The sequence below is a fragment of the Pan paniscus genome, chromosome 9 (assembly GCF_029289425.2).
Source record: "Pan paniscus chromosome 9, NHGRI_mPanPan1-v2.0_pri, whole genome shotgun sequence".
In the NCBI taxonomy this organism is placed as follows: domain Eukaryota; kingdom Metazoa; phylum Chordata; class Mammalia; order Primates; family Hominidae; genus Pan; species Pan paniscus.
Genome location: NC_073258.2, coordinates 117,827,219 through 117,843,989, shown reverse-complemented (window position 1 = coordinate 117,843,989; position 16,771 = coordinate 117,827,219). Strand labels below are relative to the sequence as shown.

At 46.3% G+C, this 16,771-nt stretch overlaps 1 protein-coding gene across 1 annotated transcript; it reads right to left on the bottom strand.

Annotated features, from left to right (window-relative positions):
* Nucleotides 1-41: 41 nt before the first annotated feature.
* LOC100976695 (proprotein convertase subtilisin/kexin type 7-like) lies at nt 42-14,885 on the bottom strand. The gene is made up of 5 exons (XM_034933796.3): nt 8,876-14,885; nt 7,959-8,053; nt 7,055-7,148; nt 6,669-6,786; nt 42-6,344 (listed from the first exon to the last, which is right to left on the bottom strand). Exons 1-5 carry the CDS (start codon nt 9,022-9,024, stop codon nt 5,985-5,987), a joined length of 816 nt encoding a protein of 271 aa, XP_034789687.2. The 5' UTR covers nt 9,025-14,885; the 3' UTR covers nt 42-5,984.
* Nucleotides 14,886-16,771: the final 1,886 nt, after the last annotated feature.

The following is a 16,771-nucleotide window of genomic DNA, read 5'->3' as shown; positions in this document are numbered from 1 at the left end:
CTTCCGGAAGTCCCGCCCCCATCCTGCCACGCCTCAGCGTGGTTCCTCTCTCCCCGCCTTCGCTGTCCCGGGCGCTGGCGGCGTGCGCCCAGGTGTCCCGCCACGCCCCGTTGGGTACCCTGCTTTGTTCTCGCGGTTACCCCAATTTTGTGTGGCGTCTGAGGGACATGGGCGTCTCTCTTTACTCCAGCTGCATCTCTCAATCCTGCGTTCGTGCCACCGCAGTGTGGAGCTGGCATTCGGGACAATGTGGCGTGAAGTCACACTGACGCCATTCCCTTCACACTCAGCCAACTTGGCTTCCTCCTCCACCCATGGAATAAACCAGACTGCTGAAAGTGGGAGGGAAATAGCGGACCAAGGTTAAGGAGGCAGTACCTGACATTTATTAGTGGAATTTCTGTTTCTATGATGAATGTGGAGATTTTGGGTGACCGCCTGTAAAGGTGATACATAGGGGGATGACGAACCCCAGGCTTTTCCTTAAAAGATACATCCAGTTTAGGGGAAGACATACATATACAAAGTCAATATTGAAAAGATTATATGCTAAATAAATGCAGGATCTATAAAAGTAGAGAGGAGGGGCAAGAGATGTGCTCAAGCTTATAGCAGCGCAACGGTTGCTGGAGCAGTGCCCTGAGCTGGCCCTTTAAGGATCTCAGCTCTATGCTGGTGAATAGGCAGAGCCTTCCAGGGCTCTTAAACTGATGCGGGGGTGGGGGTTGATTTTGCTGACAAAACCTGTTAAGAATACTGTAAAATCCTGGGAGCCTAAAATGTCAAGATATGTCAAGTAATTTTTCTTTCTTTCTTTCTTTTTTAATTCAGGTTCTAGGGTACATGTGCACAACGTGCAGGTTTGTTACATAGGTATACGTGTGCCATGTTGGTTTGCTGCACCCATCAACTCGTCATTTACATTCCGTATTTCTCCTAATGCTATCCCTCCCCCAGCCCCGCAGCCCCCGACAGGCCCCCGTGTGTGATGTTCCCCGCCCTGTGTCCAAGTGTTCTCAGTGTTCAATTCCCACCTATGAGAACATGCGGTGTTTGGTTTTCTGTCCTTGTGATAGTTTGCTGAGAATGATGGTTTCCAGTTTCGTCCATGTCCCTGCAAAGGATATGAACTCATCCTTTTTACAGCTGCATAGTATTTCATGGTGTATATGTGCCACATTTTCTTAATCCAGTCTATCATTGATGGACATTTGGGTTGGTTCCAAGTCTTTGCTATTGTGAATAGTGCCACAATAAACATACGTGTGCATGTATCTTTATAGCAGCATGATTTATAATCCTTTGGGTATATACCCAGCAATGGGATGGCTGGGTCAAATGGTATTTCTAGTTCTAGATCCTTGAGGAATCGCCACACTGTCTTTCACAATGGTTGAATTAATTTACACTCCCTCCAACAGTGTAAAAGTGTTCCTCTTTCTCCACATCCTCTCCAGCATCTGTTGTTTCCTGACTTTTTAATGATCGCCATTCTAACTGGCATGAGATGGTATCTCATTGTGGTTTTGATTTGCATTTCTCTGATGACCAGTGATGATGAGCATTTTTTCATGTGTCTGTTGGCTGCATAAATGTCTTCTTTTGAGAAGTGTCTGTTCATATCCTTTGCCCACTTTTTGATGGGGTTGTTTGTTTTTTTTTCTTGTAAATTTGTTTAAGTTCTTTGTAGATTCTGGATATTAGCCCTTTGTCAGATGGGTAGATTGCAAAAATTTTCTCCCATTCTGTAGGTTGCCTGTTCGCTCTGATGGTAGTTTCTTTGCCATGCAGAAGCTCTTTAGTTTAATTATATCCCATTTGTCTATTCTGGCTTTTGTTGCCATTGCTTGTGGTGTTTTAGTCAGGAAGTCTTTGCCCATGCCTATGTCCTGAATGGTATTGCCTATGTTTTCTTCTAGGGTTTTTATGGTTTTAGGTCTAACATTTAAGTCTTTACTCCATCTTGAATTAATTTTTGTATAAGGTGTAAGGAAGGGATCCAGTTTCAGCTTTCTACATATGGCTAGCCAGTTTTCCTGGCACCATTTATTAAACAGGGAATCCTTTCCCCATTTCTTGTTTTTGTCAATTTGTCAAAGAGCAGATGGTTGTAGATGTGTGGTGTTATTTCTGAGGCCTATGTTCTGTTCTGTTGGTCTATATATCTGTTTTGGTGCTAGTACCATGCCGTTTTGGTTACTGTAGCCTTGTAGTATAGTTTGAAGTCAGGTAGCGTGGTGCCTCTAGCTTTGTTCTTTTTGCTTAGGATTGTATTGGCAATGCAGGCTCTTTTTTGGTTCCATATGAAGTTTAAAGTAGTTTTTTCCAATTCTGTGAAGAAAGTCTTTGGTAGCTTGATGGGGATGGCATTGAATCTATAAATTACCTTGGGCAGTATGGCCATTTTCACAATACTGATTCTTCCTATCCATGAGCATGGAATGTTCTTCCATTTGTTTGTGTCCTCTTTTATTTCATTGAGCAGTGGTTTGTAGTTCTCCTTGACGAGGTCCTTCACAACCCTTGTAAGTTGGATTCCTAGGTATTTTATTCTCTTTGTAGCAATTGTGAATGGGAGTTCACTCATGATTTGGCTCTCTGTTATTGTCTGTTATTGGTGTATAGGAGTGCTTGTGATTTTTGCACATTGATTTTGTATCCTGAGACTTTGCTGAAGTTGCTTATCAGCTTAAGGAGATCTTGGGTGAGACAATGGGGTTTTCTAAATATACAATCATGTCATCTGCAAACAGGGACAATTTGACTTCCTCTTTTCCTAATTGAATACCCTTTATTTCTTTCTCTTGCCTGATTGCCCTGGCCAGAACCTCCAACACCATGTTGAATAGGAGTGGTGAGAGAGGGCATCCTTGTCTTGTGCTGGTTTTCAAAGGGAATGCTTCCCGTTTTTGCCCATTCAGTATGATATTGGCTGTGGGTTTGTCATAAATAGCTCTTACTATTTTGAGATACGTTCCATCAATACCTAGTTTATTGAGAGCTTTTAGCATGAAGGGCTGCTGAATTTTGTCGAAGGTCTTTTCTGCATTGATAAAATCATGTGGTTTTTGTCATTGGTTTTGTTTATGTGATGGATTACGTTTATTAATTTGTGTATGTTGAACCAGCCTTGCATCCCAGGGATGAACCCAACTTGATTGTGGTGGATAAGCTTTTTGATGTGCCACAGGATTCGGTTTGCCAGTATTTTATTGAGAATTTTCGCATCAATGTTCATCAGGCGTATTGGCCTAAAATTCTCTTTTTTGTTATGTCTCTGCCGGGCATTAGTATCAGGATGATGCTGGCCTCATAAAATGAGTTAGGGAGTCCCTTTTTTTCTATTGATTGGAATAGTTTCAGAAGGAATGGTACCAGCTCCTCTTTGTAGCTCTAATAGAATTCGGCTGTGAATCTGTCTGGTCCTGGATTTTTTTTTGGTTGGTAGGCTATTAATTATTGTCTCAATTTCAGAGCCTGTTATTGGTCTATTCAGAGATTCAACTTCTTCCTGGTTTAGTCTTGGGAAGGTGTATGTGTCCAGGAATTTATCCATTTCTTCTAGATTTTCTAGTTTATTTGCGTAGAGGTGTTTATAGCATTCTCTGGCGGTAGTTTGTATTTTTGTGGGATTGGTGGTGATATCCCCTTTATCATCTTTTATTGCATCTGTTTGATTATTCTCTCTTTTCTTCTTTATTAGTCTTGCCAGCGGTCTATCAATTTTGTTGATCTTTTCAAAACACCAGCTCCTGGATTCATTGATTTTTTGAAGGGTTTTTTGTGTCTCTATCTCCTTCAGTTCTGCTCTGATCTTAGTTATTTCTTGCCTTCTGCTAGCTTTTGAATGTATTTGCTCTTGCTTCTCTAGTTCTTTTAATTGTGATGTTAGGGTGTTGATTTTAGATCTTTCCTGCCTTCTCTTGTGGGCATTTAGTGCTGTAAATTTCCCTCTATGCACTGCTTTAAATATGTCCCAGAGATTCTGGTACGTTGTGTCTTTGTTCTCATTGCTTTCAAAGAACATCTTTATTTCTGCCTTCATTTCATTATTTACCCAGTAGTCGTTCAGGAGCAGGTTGTTCAGTTTCCATGTAATTGTGCGGTTTTGAGTGAGTTTCTTAATCCTGAGTTCTAATTTGATTGCACTGTGGTCTGAGAGACAGTTTGTTGTGATTTATGTTATTTTACATTTGCTGAAGAGTGCTTTACTTCCAATTATGTGGTCCATTTTAGAATAAGTGTGATGTGGCCCGGCGCGGTGGCTCACGCTTGTAATCCCAGCACTTTGGGAGGCCGAGGCGGGCGGATCACAAGGTCAGGAGTTCGAGACCACGGTGAAACCCCGTCTCTACTAAAAAACACAAAAAATTAGCCGGGCGTGGTGGCGGGCGCCTGTAGTCCCAGCTACTCGGAGAGGCTGAGGCAGGAGAATGGCGTGAACCCGGGAGGCGGAGCTTGCAGTGAGCCGAGGTCGAGCCACTGCACTCCAGCCTGGGTGACAAAGTGAGACTCTGTCTCAAAAAAAAAAAAAAAAAAAAAAAGAATAAGTGTGATGTGGTGCTGAGAAGAGTGTATATTTTGTTGATTTGGGGTGGAGAGTTCTGTAGATGTCTATTAGGTCTGCTTGGTGCAGAGCTGAGTTCAAGTCCTGGATATCCTTGTTAACCTTCTGTCTTGTTAATCTGTTTAATATTGTATGTCAAGTAATTTTTCAAGTAACTTGTGCTGTCAAGTGGCACTAAGTGTGTATTACTTTAGGCATATATAATCCAAGATAATTTTGTCCTTATATAAAATGATGTTTACATTGCGAATTTACCTTGGAATTCTCTTGGAGCTGCTCACACAGTATATGGCATACCTGTAGGTGCTCAGTAAATATTTGTTGTTCTGAGGGTTTTCTTAGAAAGAATTCACGTTTAGAGAACTCAAATGATGGTGTTAAAGAGGCAGCCCGGCTGGGAGCGGTGGCTCACACCTGAAATCCCAGGACTTTGGGAGGCCAAGGCTGGCGGATCACCTGAGGTCCAGAGTTTGAGACCAGCCTGACCAACATGGAGAAACTACGTCTGTTCTAAAAATACAACATCAGCTGGGCGTGGTGGCACATGCCTGTAATCCCAGCTACTTCGGAGGTTGAGGCAGGAGAATCGCTTGAACCTGGAAGGCAAAAGTTGCAGTGAGCCGAGATCCACCATTGCTCTCCAGCCTAAGCAAGAAGAGCGAAACTTCACCTCAAAAAAAAAGAGGCGCCCGGGCGCAGTGGCTCACGCAAGTAATTCCAGCACTTTGGGAGGCCAAGGTGGGCAGATCAAGAGGTCAGATCAAGAGGAGATTGAGACTGTCCTGGCTAACACGGTGAAACCCCGTCTCTACTAAAAAATACAAAAAATTAGCCAGGCGTTGTGGCGGGTGCCTGTAGTCCCAGCTACTCTGGAGGCTGAGGCAGGAGAATGGCACGTACCCGGGAGGCGGAGCTTGCAGTAAGCCGAGATCACGCCACTGCACTCCAGCCTGGGCGACAGAGTGAGACTCCATCTCAAAAAAAAAAAAAAAAAATGACACAGAACACAAAAGCTTGCCCAAGATCACGCCACTGCACTCCAGCCTGGGGGACAACAGATCGAGACTATGTCTCAAAAAAAAAAAAAAAAAAAAAAAAGAGAGGCAGCCCATTTCCAGGCGGATAGTGTTAAGGGGAAAAAAAAAGAGGATGGAGGCCAACCCAAAGGGGGCGCCAATCCCCTGTCCAACACCTTCTCACCAAAAGTTCCCGTTTGGCTGGAGGCAGACCCTGTGGCTCTGACCAGACTTCTCTGGCAGCAATCCTCCGCCATTTGTATCTTAAGAAGGCCCTCACCCTCTTTGAGTGGAGTCAGAGGATGCCTCAGATTCCAGATGTAAGCATCAGAACTGCTTTCTGTCAAGAGCTCCCTAATTTTGGGAAAGAAGAGCCTGTCCCACACTGTCAGGCCCTGAGGTCAGCAGATCTGCTCCTCCTTCCCGTGCAGTAGGTCTAGGTGCTGATGAGGGCAGTCCAGGGTGCTCTTGTTCTGGGACAGGCTCCAGTCCCCTTGCTCCAGCAGGTCTGGGGCAAGGAGGTCAGAGGTGGTGGGAGGGCCCCTGCTCTCTGTTTCCACTTCGTCTGGATCCTTGCTGCTGCAAAGTGGCACTGATTCTAGCTCTGTCCCTTCCTCCTTGGCTTTCTGGCTTCGATAGGGCCAGTGGCAGTGTCCACTCCTACAAACTTGATTGGAAGCCACATTCCTCTGGCTCACATATACTTCCAGCATGTAGTAAACGGTCCAGAAGACGGTGAAACAGCCTACCAGCACCAGGGTCTGGGGCCGAGGCAAGCACCTACGTGAGGCACTGTTTCCCGAAGCCTACAGCCTTTCTCAGCCCAGGACAATGAGCTCAGAAAGTCTTTTTCCTTCTAGGGACTGCCTTTTTCACCCAAACTGTTCCCTCTGCCCCCTCCCCCGACAAGGCCTGTCCTGTAAGAGTTAGGCTAGCAGGGTAGGAGCAATGCTATGAAACCACTGCTGGGACCCAGGTCTTCCCAGTCCTTCACCCCGCAGGTCACCCTGAGAAACACACTAAGAACTCCATCCCCCAGACAGGACAGTCCCATCTACCCGCAGCTTGAGTCTTGGCCCTAGTACCTTGAGGGTGTTGGGGGTGATGGTGTAACCATCTTCCTCAGGAATTTTCAGCCCCGGTGGGCAGGGCAGGGCGAAGTCATCGTGCAGGTATTTTCCACTCATGGCACTCTCTAACAGCCTGTGGAGAAGAAAAGAGGTGACGATGCCCCACTGACTATGGTTCCTATACCATCTGCCCTCACCCATTTTCCTGCCTTACAGCTGAAGACAGGGAAGCCCCACAGCAAAAAGGAGAGGCCCAGACTGTGAGTTCCCAGCCCGGGGCTCCATCTACCGGCTTGATGCTGGAGCTGGGAAGCACAGCTGGGGTTCAGAGGGCGAAGGGGTCCCTAGGCGGCCCTTCCCCTGTGACTGGCCTTCCCTCTGACACATGCGGCTTTACCCACCTTTGTCTGTCCCTGATGTCTACTGGACTCCACACAGAGCCATATAGGGTCAGCTGCCATTGCCGGAGGATGCCAACCTGGAATGACTCATCCCCTACGGCAGCAAGGGGCAGCTCGTGAGCCACGCCCCTCTGTCAGCCATGCCAGACAGCAGAGGCCCTGCCCGCCCTGCCACCCAAAGGGGCTCAGGCCACATGGTCTGCTCCAGGAGCTGCCTCACTGTGTCCCACTGACCCCAGGTTCTGCAGAAGGGCCTCACTGGGTGCCCTTAGGGATGGAAAGGGTTGAAAGGCTGTACTCCAAAGCAGAGTCTTGCTTTTCTCTCCCGTATTTTGGGGGTTCAGCTGGGATTAGAAAAAAATGTCTTTGTACCAAATTAAAGAAAGCTTTGAAAACCACTGGCCTAGAGAATACCTAACTGACTGGAGGATGGGAGGGTGGAGCTCAATTTCCAGTCTATAAGCTGATACTAAAGATATTCACAATTCATGGATATTGTGGCCTTCACTTATGGTGACCTTCCACAAGTCACCTCAAACCTCTGGGCCAGTTTAAAAAAAAATGGTGAAATGAGTCCTGCCCTTACCTGCCTACCGGGGCTGGCCGAAGGATGGTTATATGTAAAAGGACTTGAAATGTGGTTTCGACAAGGACTTTTTGTTGCTATCCTGAGGAAAAATGGATGGGTCACTCCTCCAAGGAATATGAGAGGTAGTATAAATGAACAATTTCAGATAGCAATGCCCATTTCACGGATGGGGCACACTCTTGGCATCAACCCTCTTGGTCCAATGGCAACCCTATATATTGCACACGGGACACTTTCTGTGGGGACTCCTGAGATGCAGAGGGACCAGATAACAAGCAGGAAAGGCAGGGCCTGGTGTGAGGACACGAAACTCACCAACATCCCTGATGACAAGCCTGCAGGTCCCTCGGGCTCTCTCCTCCCAGCATCGCACAGTGGAGAAGGTCCAGTCATTGAAGCCGTTGGGATCCCTGAGGAAAGAACACAGCAGAAACAGGTGGAAGGCGTGGGCCAGAGAGCTGACCTTCCCCCAGCAACACTTTCTTACTGTAGTAGCCATGGAAACAACTTGGGAGTGTGCCACGAGGGCTTCTCAGGTGCCCCTTGCCCCTGGGGTCTCATGGAAGGAGGAACTTGTGTTAACGTGTTGTGGTGGAAAAAGCAAGCATGGAGCGCGCACAGGCTTGGAGTCCCACGGATCTAGGTTTATTCTTATTCTCTTGGGCACTTACTAGCTCCATGACTTGTTTTCTTTTCTTTTTTTTTTTTTTTTGGAGACAGATTCTCACTCTGTTGTCCAAGCTGGAGTGCAGTGGCATGATCACAGCTCACTGCAGCCTTGACTTCCTGGGTTCAAGTGATCCTTCCACCTCAGTCTCCTGAGTAGCTGGGACTATAGGCCTGTAAGGCTAATCTTTAAATTTTTTGTAGAGACAGGGTCTCACTTTGTTGCCCAGGCTGGTCTTGAACTCCTGAGTTCAAGTGATTCTCCTGCCTTGACCTCCCAAAATGCTGGGATTACAGGTGTGAGCCACCACACCCAGCCAGTTTCCTCATTTGTAAAAGGAGGTTACAAAGTCTAATCTAGGGGGTTCTTAGAAGGATTAGAGAACATGTATGTGAGGTGCAGGGCCTAGCGCTTGAAGAAGGCATGTGACGAAAGGCTTCCAGCCGCCAGGGATAGCCAGAGCCACAGTAGTTTAGGACAGTGCCAGGATCCACTTCTCCCATTTCTTTTCCCTGGAAAGGCCCTTGCTGAAAAGGTTGCTCAGGCCTCGGGCAGGTGTACATACGAGTCCATGCTGCCGGGGGCGCCGATGAGGGACATCATGCCGCTGGGGCAGAACAGCTTCAGCTCCAAGCTGCCGCGCCGTGGGTGAGTGATGGAGACTGTCACTGCCACATGCTCCAGGGTCTTCAGCTCCGACATATCCAAGTCCATCCTGCTGACTGTAGAAAGTCAGGCTGGGCAGCTGGGAAACCAGCCCACAAACATGCCTTCACTTCACCCCCACGTACACAAAGACACACGCTCACTGAAACCACGTACAAACATCTACGGCAACCCTAACTGGGACCTTGCCTATACTAGTAAATGGAATGGAGCTGCTGCTCTCAAGTTTACAACGTAGCTTTGAGTGCAGTTGGGAAGACAACACATACCCAAGACACAATATAAGAATCCAGCAGAGCAACTTCAATCATTCATTCATCCGAAACATTATTTACTGGGTACCTCCTCCATTTCAGGCACTGTACTAGATGCTGGGAATATAAAGATAAGATGGGCGTGGTCCCTGTCTCCTACCTGCAAGTGGAAAATGATATGGTGTGGGAAATATACATAATTGATAAAGGAAGAGAAATAAGTCAGATGGGTTTAGGCACACAGCAGTGAGACACACTGAAAGAAATGAATACAGATTGGTAGAGAGGGTTGGTAGAGGGCATTCTAGGCAGTGGAAAAGGCATGAACAAAGACAAAATGCACACATCTCACTGAAAATGATGCACAATTAATTTTTTTTAATGCTGGTGGATAAATTTCAAGCAAATTATGTGAGTGAAAAAAGCAATCTCAAAAGAAGCATATAGCCAGGCGAGGTGGTGTGCACCTGTGGTCCCAGGTACCCAGGAGGGTGAGGTGGGAGGATTGCTTGTGCCTGGGAGGTGGAGATTGCAGTGAGCCATGCTCATGCCTCTACACTCCAGCCTGGGTGACAGAACAAGACTCTGTCTCAAAAAAAAAAAAAAAAAGAAAGAAAGAAAAAGAAAAAGAATGTATAGTGCACAATTCCATTTACATGACGTTCATTGAAATAACATACCTGCAGAGATGCATAAAAGATAAATGGGTGCCAAGGGCCAGGGACACAGGGAGGGGATGGGTGTGGCCAGACAGGGGTAACACAAAGGAGTCTTGTGATAATGGAATTGTTCTGGATCTTGGTTGTGGTGGTCGTTATGCAAGGCTACATGTGGTACAATTGCATACAGCTACACACACGCAAACAAAAATATTGACAGCATGTATATCTGGTGAACTCTGAATAAGCTCTATGGATTGGACCAATGTCAATTTCTTGGTTTTGATATTATACTTTAATTGTGTGAAACATTAAGATTGGGAGAAGGGTGCATGGGACTTCCCTTGTACATTTCTTTGCAACCTCCTATGAATCTACAATTATTTTTTTAAAAAAATACTGAAGCGGAAGACTCAACTGGGGACTACTAAGAAATTATGTTGCAATGAGAACAATTCTTTTTAAAGCACCCTTTCTTCCATTAATTTATTCCAGTCCAGGCATGGTGGCTCACTCCTGTAATCCCAGCACTTTGGGAGGCTGAGGCAGGAGGATAACTTCAGCCTGGGAGACATCATCTTTACAAAAAATTAAAAAATTAGCTGGATATAGTGGTAAGTACCTGTGGTCCCAGCTACTCAGGAGGTTGAGGGTTGGAGGGTGGTTTGATCCCAGGAGGTTGAGGCTGCAGTGAACCATGATTGTGCCTCTGCACTCTAGCCTGGGCAACAGAGTGAGATCCTGTCTAAAAAAAAAAATTATTCCAGTATACAAGGCAGAGTACAATATGTTCATTTTACAGATGCAGCAGCTCAGAGAGGTACTGAAAGTAGGAGCTGGGTAACCCAGGATGGGATGGGAAGGGCTTTAAAGATTTTTATTTTAAATAAGCAACTGAGACCTATTATAGATGACTGAGCAAGGACAGAGTTGGTTGTTTTTTTTTTTTTTTTTTTGGTTGCTCTTTTTTTTTTTTTTTTTTTGATACAGAGTCTAGCTCTGTCACCCAGGCTGGAGTGCAGTGGCGCGATCTCGGCCCACTGCGACCTCTGTCTCCTGGGTTCAAGCAATTCTCCTGCCTCAGCCTCCTGAGTAGCTGGGATGACAGGTGCCTGCCACCACACCCAGCTAATTTTTGCATTTTTAGTAGAGACAGGGTTTCACTGTGTTGGCCAGGCTGGTCTTCAACTCTAACCTTGTGATCCGCAGCCACCCCTCGGCCTCCCAAAGTGCTGAGATTACATGCTGGAGCCATGCAACCAGCCAGGACAGAGTTTTTTTTTAAAAGTGCTGAAAGGGCCAGGAGCCGTGGCTCACGCCTGTAATCCCAGCACTTTGGGAGGCTGAGGCGGGCAGATCACGAGGTCAGGCGATCGAGACCATCCTGGTTAACACGGTGAAACCCTGTCTCTCCTAAAAATACAAAAAAATTAGCCGGGCGTGGTGGCAGGTGCCTGTAGTCCCAGCTACTCGGGAGGCTGAGGCAGGAGAATGGTGTGAACCCAGGAGGCGGAGCTTGCAGTGAGCCAAGGTCGCGCCACTGCACTCCAGCCTGGGCGACAGAACGAGACTCCGTCTCAAAAAAAAAAAAAAAAGAGTGCTGAAAGAAGGCTACTCTAACAGCTGTGGGTAGGATGAACTAGAGACAGGAAGAGACAGTTGGCAGAAGACCAGCTAAGATGCCACCGCCTCCTTCTAGGGAGGTGGCTTGTGTGTGGGTAACAGAGACTGAGGAGGAGGAAAGGAAAGGCTCCAGGCTTTCTATGACACCACTTTCTGTCCTTCCTAGTCCCTGTCCTTACTGACCTTCTGCTCAGTCCCCTCTCACTGCACTCACTGAAGAGTGCCACCTCCCATTATCCACCACGACACCATTGTCAGAACTTCACAGTGCTTTACCTCCTTAACTCTAGACCTTTCTCCACGCTATGCCGGCCACCCACATCCTGGCCATACTCTGGACTTGTCTTTATTGGGGGTTGCTTTGCTTTTGAATGGTTTAGTTACGTTCCTTGTGGGTTTTCTTATTAGATAAACAATACAAATTAACTGAAGGTAAACTGGAAAAGCAGATGAATGAAAATGAAAACAAAAAAGCACCCAGATGTTATGTTGTTCCATAACACGTTGGTAAATATCCACCCAGACCCTTTCCGTGTTTGTGTGGATGTGTGCATCTGTACATTTTCTTTTTCTTTTTTTTTTTTGGGGGGGGGGACAGAATTTTACTCTTGTTACACAGGCTGGAGTGCAGTGGTGCGATCTTGGCTCACCACAACCTCCGCCTCCTGGGTTCAAGCGATTCTCCTGCCTCAGCCTCCTGAGTAGCGGGGATTACAGGCGCGTGCCACCGCGCCTGACTGATTTTTGTATTTTTAGAAGAGATGGGTTTTCACCATGTTGGCCAGGCTGGTCTCGAACTCCTGACCTCATGTGATCCACCCCCCCCTCGGCCTCCCAAAGTGCTGGGATTACAGGCGTGAGCCACCACGTCCAGCCAAGAAAATTTTCTTGAGATCTTTGAGAACTTCTCATTTTTGAGAACCCCACTATACCACGTAATTTTCCAATGAAACGTACCTGAATATTTTAAGTCATCACTTCAGATATGTAATAAGTGTAAAAGTGTGCTTAAGAAAGAGTAAAGAATTAATTCCATGCCAGGCCAAAATATACACCCTTTTCCTGGGCATGGTGGCTCGTTCCTGTAATCCCAGCACTTTGACAGAGTTTGAGACCAGCCTGGCCAACTTGGTGAGACCCCATCTCTACTAAAAATACGAAAAATTAGCCAGGTGTGGTGGCACGCACCTATAATCCCAGCTACTCGGGAGGCTAAAGCAGCAGAATCTCTAGAACCTGGGAGGCGGAGGTTGCAGTGAGCCGAGATCACCCCACTGTACTCCAGCCTGGGCAACAGAGCAAGACTCTGTCTCAAAAATAAAAACAAAAACAAAACATACAACCGTTGTAGTTATCTGGGTCTCTCTTACTGGTTAAGTGCTTTGCTTTTGTTGTACAACAACCTTGAAGATAGTTTCATTCAAATTTTTGCCTCATTAAACAAACAAATCCTGTCTGGGTGCGGTGGCTCATGCCTGTAATCCCAGCACGTTGGGAGGCTGAGGCGGGTGGATCACAAGGTCAGGAGCTCGAGACCAGCCTGGCCAACATAGTGAAACCCCCGTCTCTACTAAAAAAAAAAAAAAAAAAAAAAATTAGCTGGGCATGGTGGCGGGTGCCTGTAATCCCAGCCACTCAGGAGGCTGAGGCAGGAGAATCGCTTGAACCCTGGAGGCAGAGGTTGCAGGGAGCCAAGATTGTGCCACTGCACTCCAGCCCAGGTGACAGTGCAAGACTCCATCTCAAAAAAAAAAAAAAAAAAAACATACAAATCCATTTAATAAGCCTTTTCAGGGTCTTTCTCAAGATAAAAATCCTGATTTCTGAATTCCAAGAGTCCACTGGTGTTTCTATTATAATGTCCATCTCTCTCTTTGAATTAATTACAAGTCTCTTTCCCTGACTAAATATGAATTATTCTATGGCAAGCGTCTTATACCTCTTCGTAGCCTCAGTGCCAGGGAATGCCTGGCACAACAAATATTTCTTGGTAAATGTTTAATGGATGAGTAAAGTCAAGGTTAATTTTTTTTTTGTTGAGACAGAATTTTGCTTTTGTCACCCAGGCTGGAGGACAATGACGCCATCTCAGCTCACCGCAACCTCTCCCTCCCGGGTTCAAGCAATTCTCCTGCTTCAGCCTCCTGAATAGCTGGGGTTACAGGCGCCTGCCACCACACCCAGCTAATTTTTGTATTTTTAGTAGAGACGGGGTTTCACTATGTTGGCCAGGCTGGTCTCCAACTCCTGACCTCAGGTGATCCACCCGCCTCGGCCTCCCAGAGTGCTAGGATAACAGGTGTGAGCCACTGCGCCCAGCTTTTTTTTTTTTTTTTTTTTTTTTTTTTTTTTGAGACAGAGTCGTGCTCTGTCACTCAGGCTGGAGTGTAGTGGTGTGATCTCAGCTCACTGCAACCTCTGCCTCCCAGTCTCAAGCGATTCTCCTGCCTCAGCATCCGAGTAGCTGGGATTACAGGTGTGTGCCACTACGCCTGGCTGATTTTGATATTTTTAATAGAGACAGCATTTCACTGTGTTGGCCAGGCTGGTCTCGAACTCCTGACCTCAAGTGGTCTACTCACCTCAGCCTCTTAAAGTGCTGGGATTGCAGGCCTGAGCCATTATGCCCTGCCTAGCCATCTTCTTTCAGAAGAGATTTGCTCACATTGGCATTTCTTTTTTTTCTTTTTCTTTTTCTTTTTTTTTTTGAGACAGAGTTTCAGCTTTGTCACCCAGGCTGGAGCGCAGTGCCACGATCTAGGCTCACTGCAACCTCCACCTCCCGGGTTCAAGTGATTCTCCTGCCTCAGCCTCCCGAGTAGCTGGGACTACAGGTGCCTGCCACCACGCCCGGCTAATTTTTTGTATTTTTAGTAGAGAGAGAGTTTCACCATGTTAGCCAGGGTGGTCTCGATCTCCTGACCTCGTGATCCACCTGCCTCGGCCCCCCAAAGTGCTGGGATTACAGGCATGAGCCACCACGCCCAGCCAGGAGGATCTCTTAAGGCCAAGAGTTTGAGACCAGCCTGGGCAACATAGAAAGACCCTATCTCTACAAAAAAACAAACAAATAAAAATTATCCAGGCATGGTGGTGCAGGCTTGTCATCGCAACTAATGGAGAGGCTGAAGCAGGAGAGTTGCTTGAGCCCAGGAGTTCGAGGTTACAAATAATCTTGCCACCACACTCCAGTTTGGGCGAAAGAGCAGGACCTTGTCTCTGAAAAATAATAATAAAAAGAATAAGAAAAAAAAGAGATGTTGGTTAATGGATACAAAAATACAGTAAAATACAGTTAGAATAAGTTCTAGTGTTTGATAGCAAAGTAGGGTGACTATAGTAAACAATAACTTATTGCATATTTCAAAATAGCTGGGAGATTTGGAATATTCCCAACACAAAGAAATGATAAGTATTTGTGGTGATGGATACCCGAATTACCCTGATTTGATTATTACATATTGTATGCATGTATCAAAATGTCAGATGTATCCCATAAATATGTGCAATTGTTATGTGCCAATAAAACAAGAATTGGCCGCTGGGCACCATGACTCACACCTGTAATCCCAGCACACTGGGAGGCCGAGGCAGGCGGATCACGAGGTCAGGAGTTCGAGACCAGCATGGCCAATATGGTGAAACTCTGTCTCTACTAAAAATACAAAAATTAGCCGGGCATGGTGGTGCACGCCTGTAGTCCCAGCTACTCAGGAGGCTGAGGCAGAAGAATCGCTCCAACCCATGAGGCGGAGGTTGCAGTGAGTTGATATCGTGCCGCTGCACTCCAGCCTGGGTGACGGAGCGAGACTCCATCTCAAAAAAAAAAAAAAAAGAATTGGCCTTATAATTAGATCAAAGCCTTTATGATTTGAAGGGCATTAAGGCAGTATCTACAGCACTCAGAAGCCTGTCATTCACCTTTATAGGTGTAGAGAAGGGTTGGTACTTGAAGCCCAGGTGGGACTCTGATTTTTCCTTCTTCACTGTTTCTAGAGTCTCTAGCCCAGAGTGTAGCTAAATCATAGCAACAGATAGAATGCACTAACATCCTGCCAATAACTGCTTTTTTTTTTTTTTAAGACGGAGTTTCACTCTTGTTACCCAGGCTGGAGTGTATTGGTGCTATCTTGGCTCACTGCAACCTCTGCCTCCCAGGTTCAAGTGATTCTCCTGCCTCAGCCTCCCAAGCAGCTGGGATTACAGGCACCCGCTGCCATGCCTGGCTAATTTTTGTATTTTTAGTAGAGATGGGGTTTCGCCATGTTGGCCAGGCTGGTCTTGAACTCCTGACTCAGGTGATCCACCCACCTCAGCCTCCCAAAGTACTGGGGGTGTGAGCCACCACACCTGGCCAATGCTGCTTTTTCACTCTTGCTCTAGCTGTAGTCAAATCTTCCCCCAATCTTAGAAGTGGTGGATGGGAATGACACGTTGGGAATAGGAAAGGAGTTTATCAGTGAAAGGACTGGCATTCAAGGGGACAGTCACATCTTCAGGCTCCTTCTTTTTATGAATTTCCAAGCTTTCTTTCAATCATTTCAGTCAGGGTGACATAGGCTCTAAAGGTGAGGTTGAATAAGTTGCTTGCAGACTCTTGATAGTAGTGGAAAGAAGAGTAAATAAGGCTGCTGTTGCCCATGCCTCAACTCAGGCGTATTGAATTAGAATGCCTCAGGCAATGTCTCCAGATGATGACTATGGCCACTAAAGATTAAGAACTGGGCCAGGCACGGTGGCTCACACCTGTAATCTCGGCACTTTGGGAGGCCAAGGTGGGCGGATCACAAGGTCAGGAGATCGAGACCATCCTGGACAAGAAGATGAAACCCTGTCTCTGTTAAAAATACAAAAATTAGCTGAGCGTGGCAGTGCATGCCTGTAATCCCAGCTACTCCAGAGGCTGAGGCAGGAGAATCGCTTGAACCCAGGAGGCGGAGGTTGCAGTGAGCCGAGATCATGCCACTGCACTCCAGCCTGGCTACGGAGCGAGACTCCGTCTCAAAAAAAAAAAAAATTAAGAACTGATTTATACCAATTCTCTTTGCTTACATTCATGGAGCAAGCTTATAGACCTGGCAACTTTTGCCTTCATTAAATTTCATTTGATTTATTTGTCACTTAGCTAGATTGCTAATGATGTTTCTCTCTCAAAACAGGAGAGTGAAATGCTTTACACCTTAGGAAATATTAAGGGACATTCCGTTTACAGTTCATTGAGTAGTCATCTTTAAAATGAATTCAGAATAAGGAACAGTC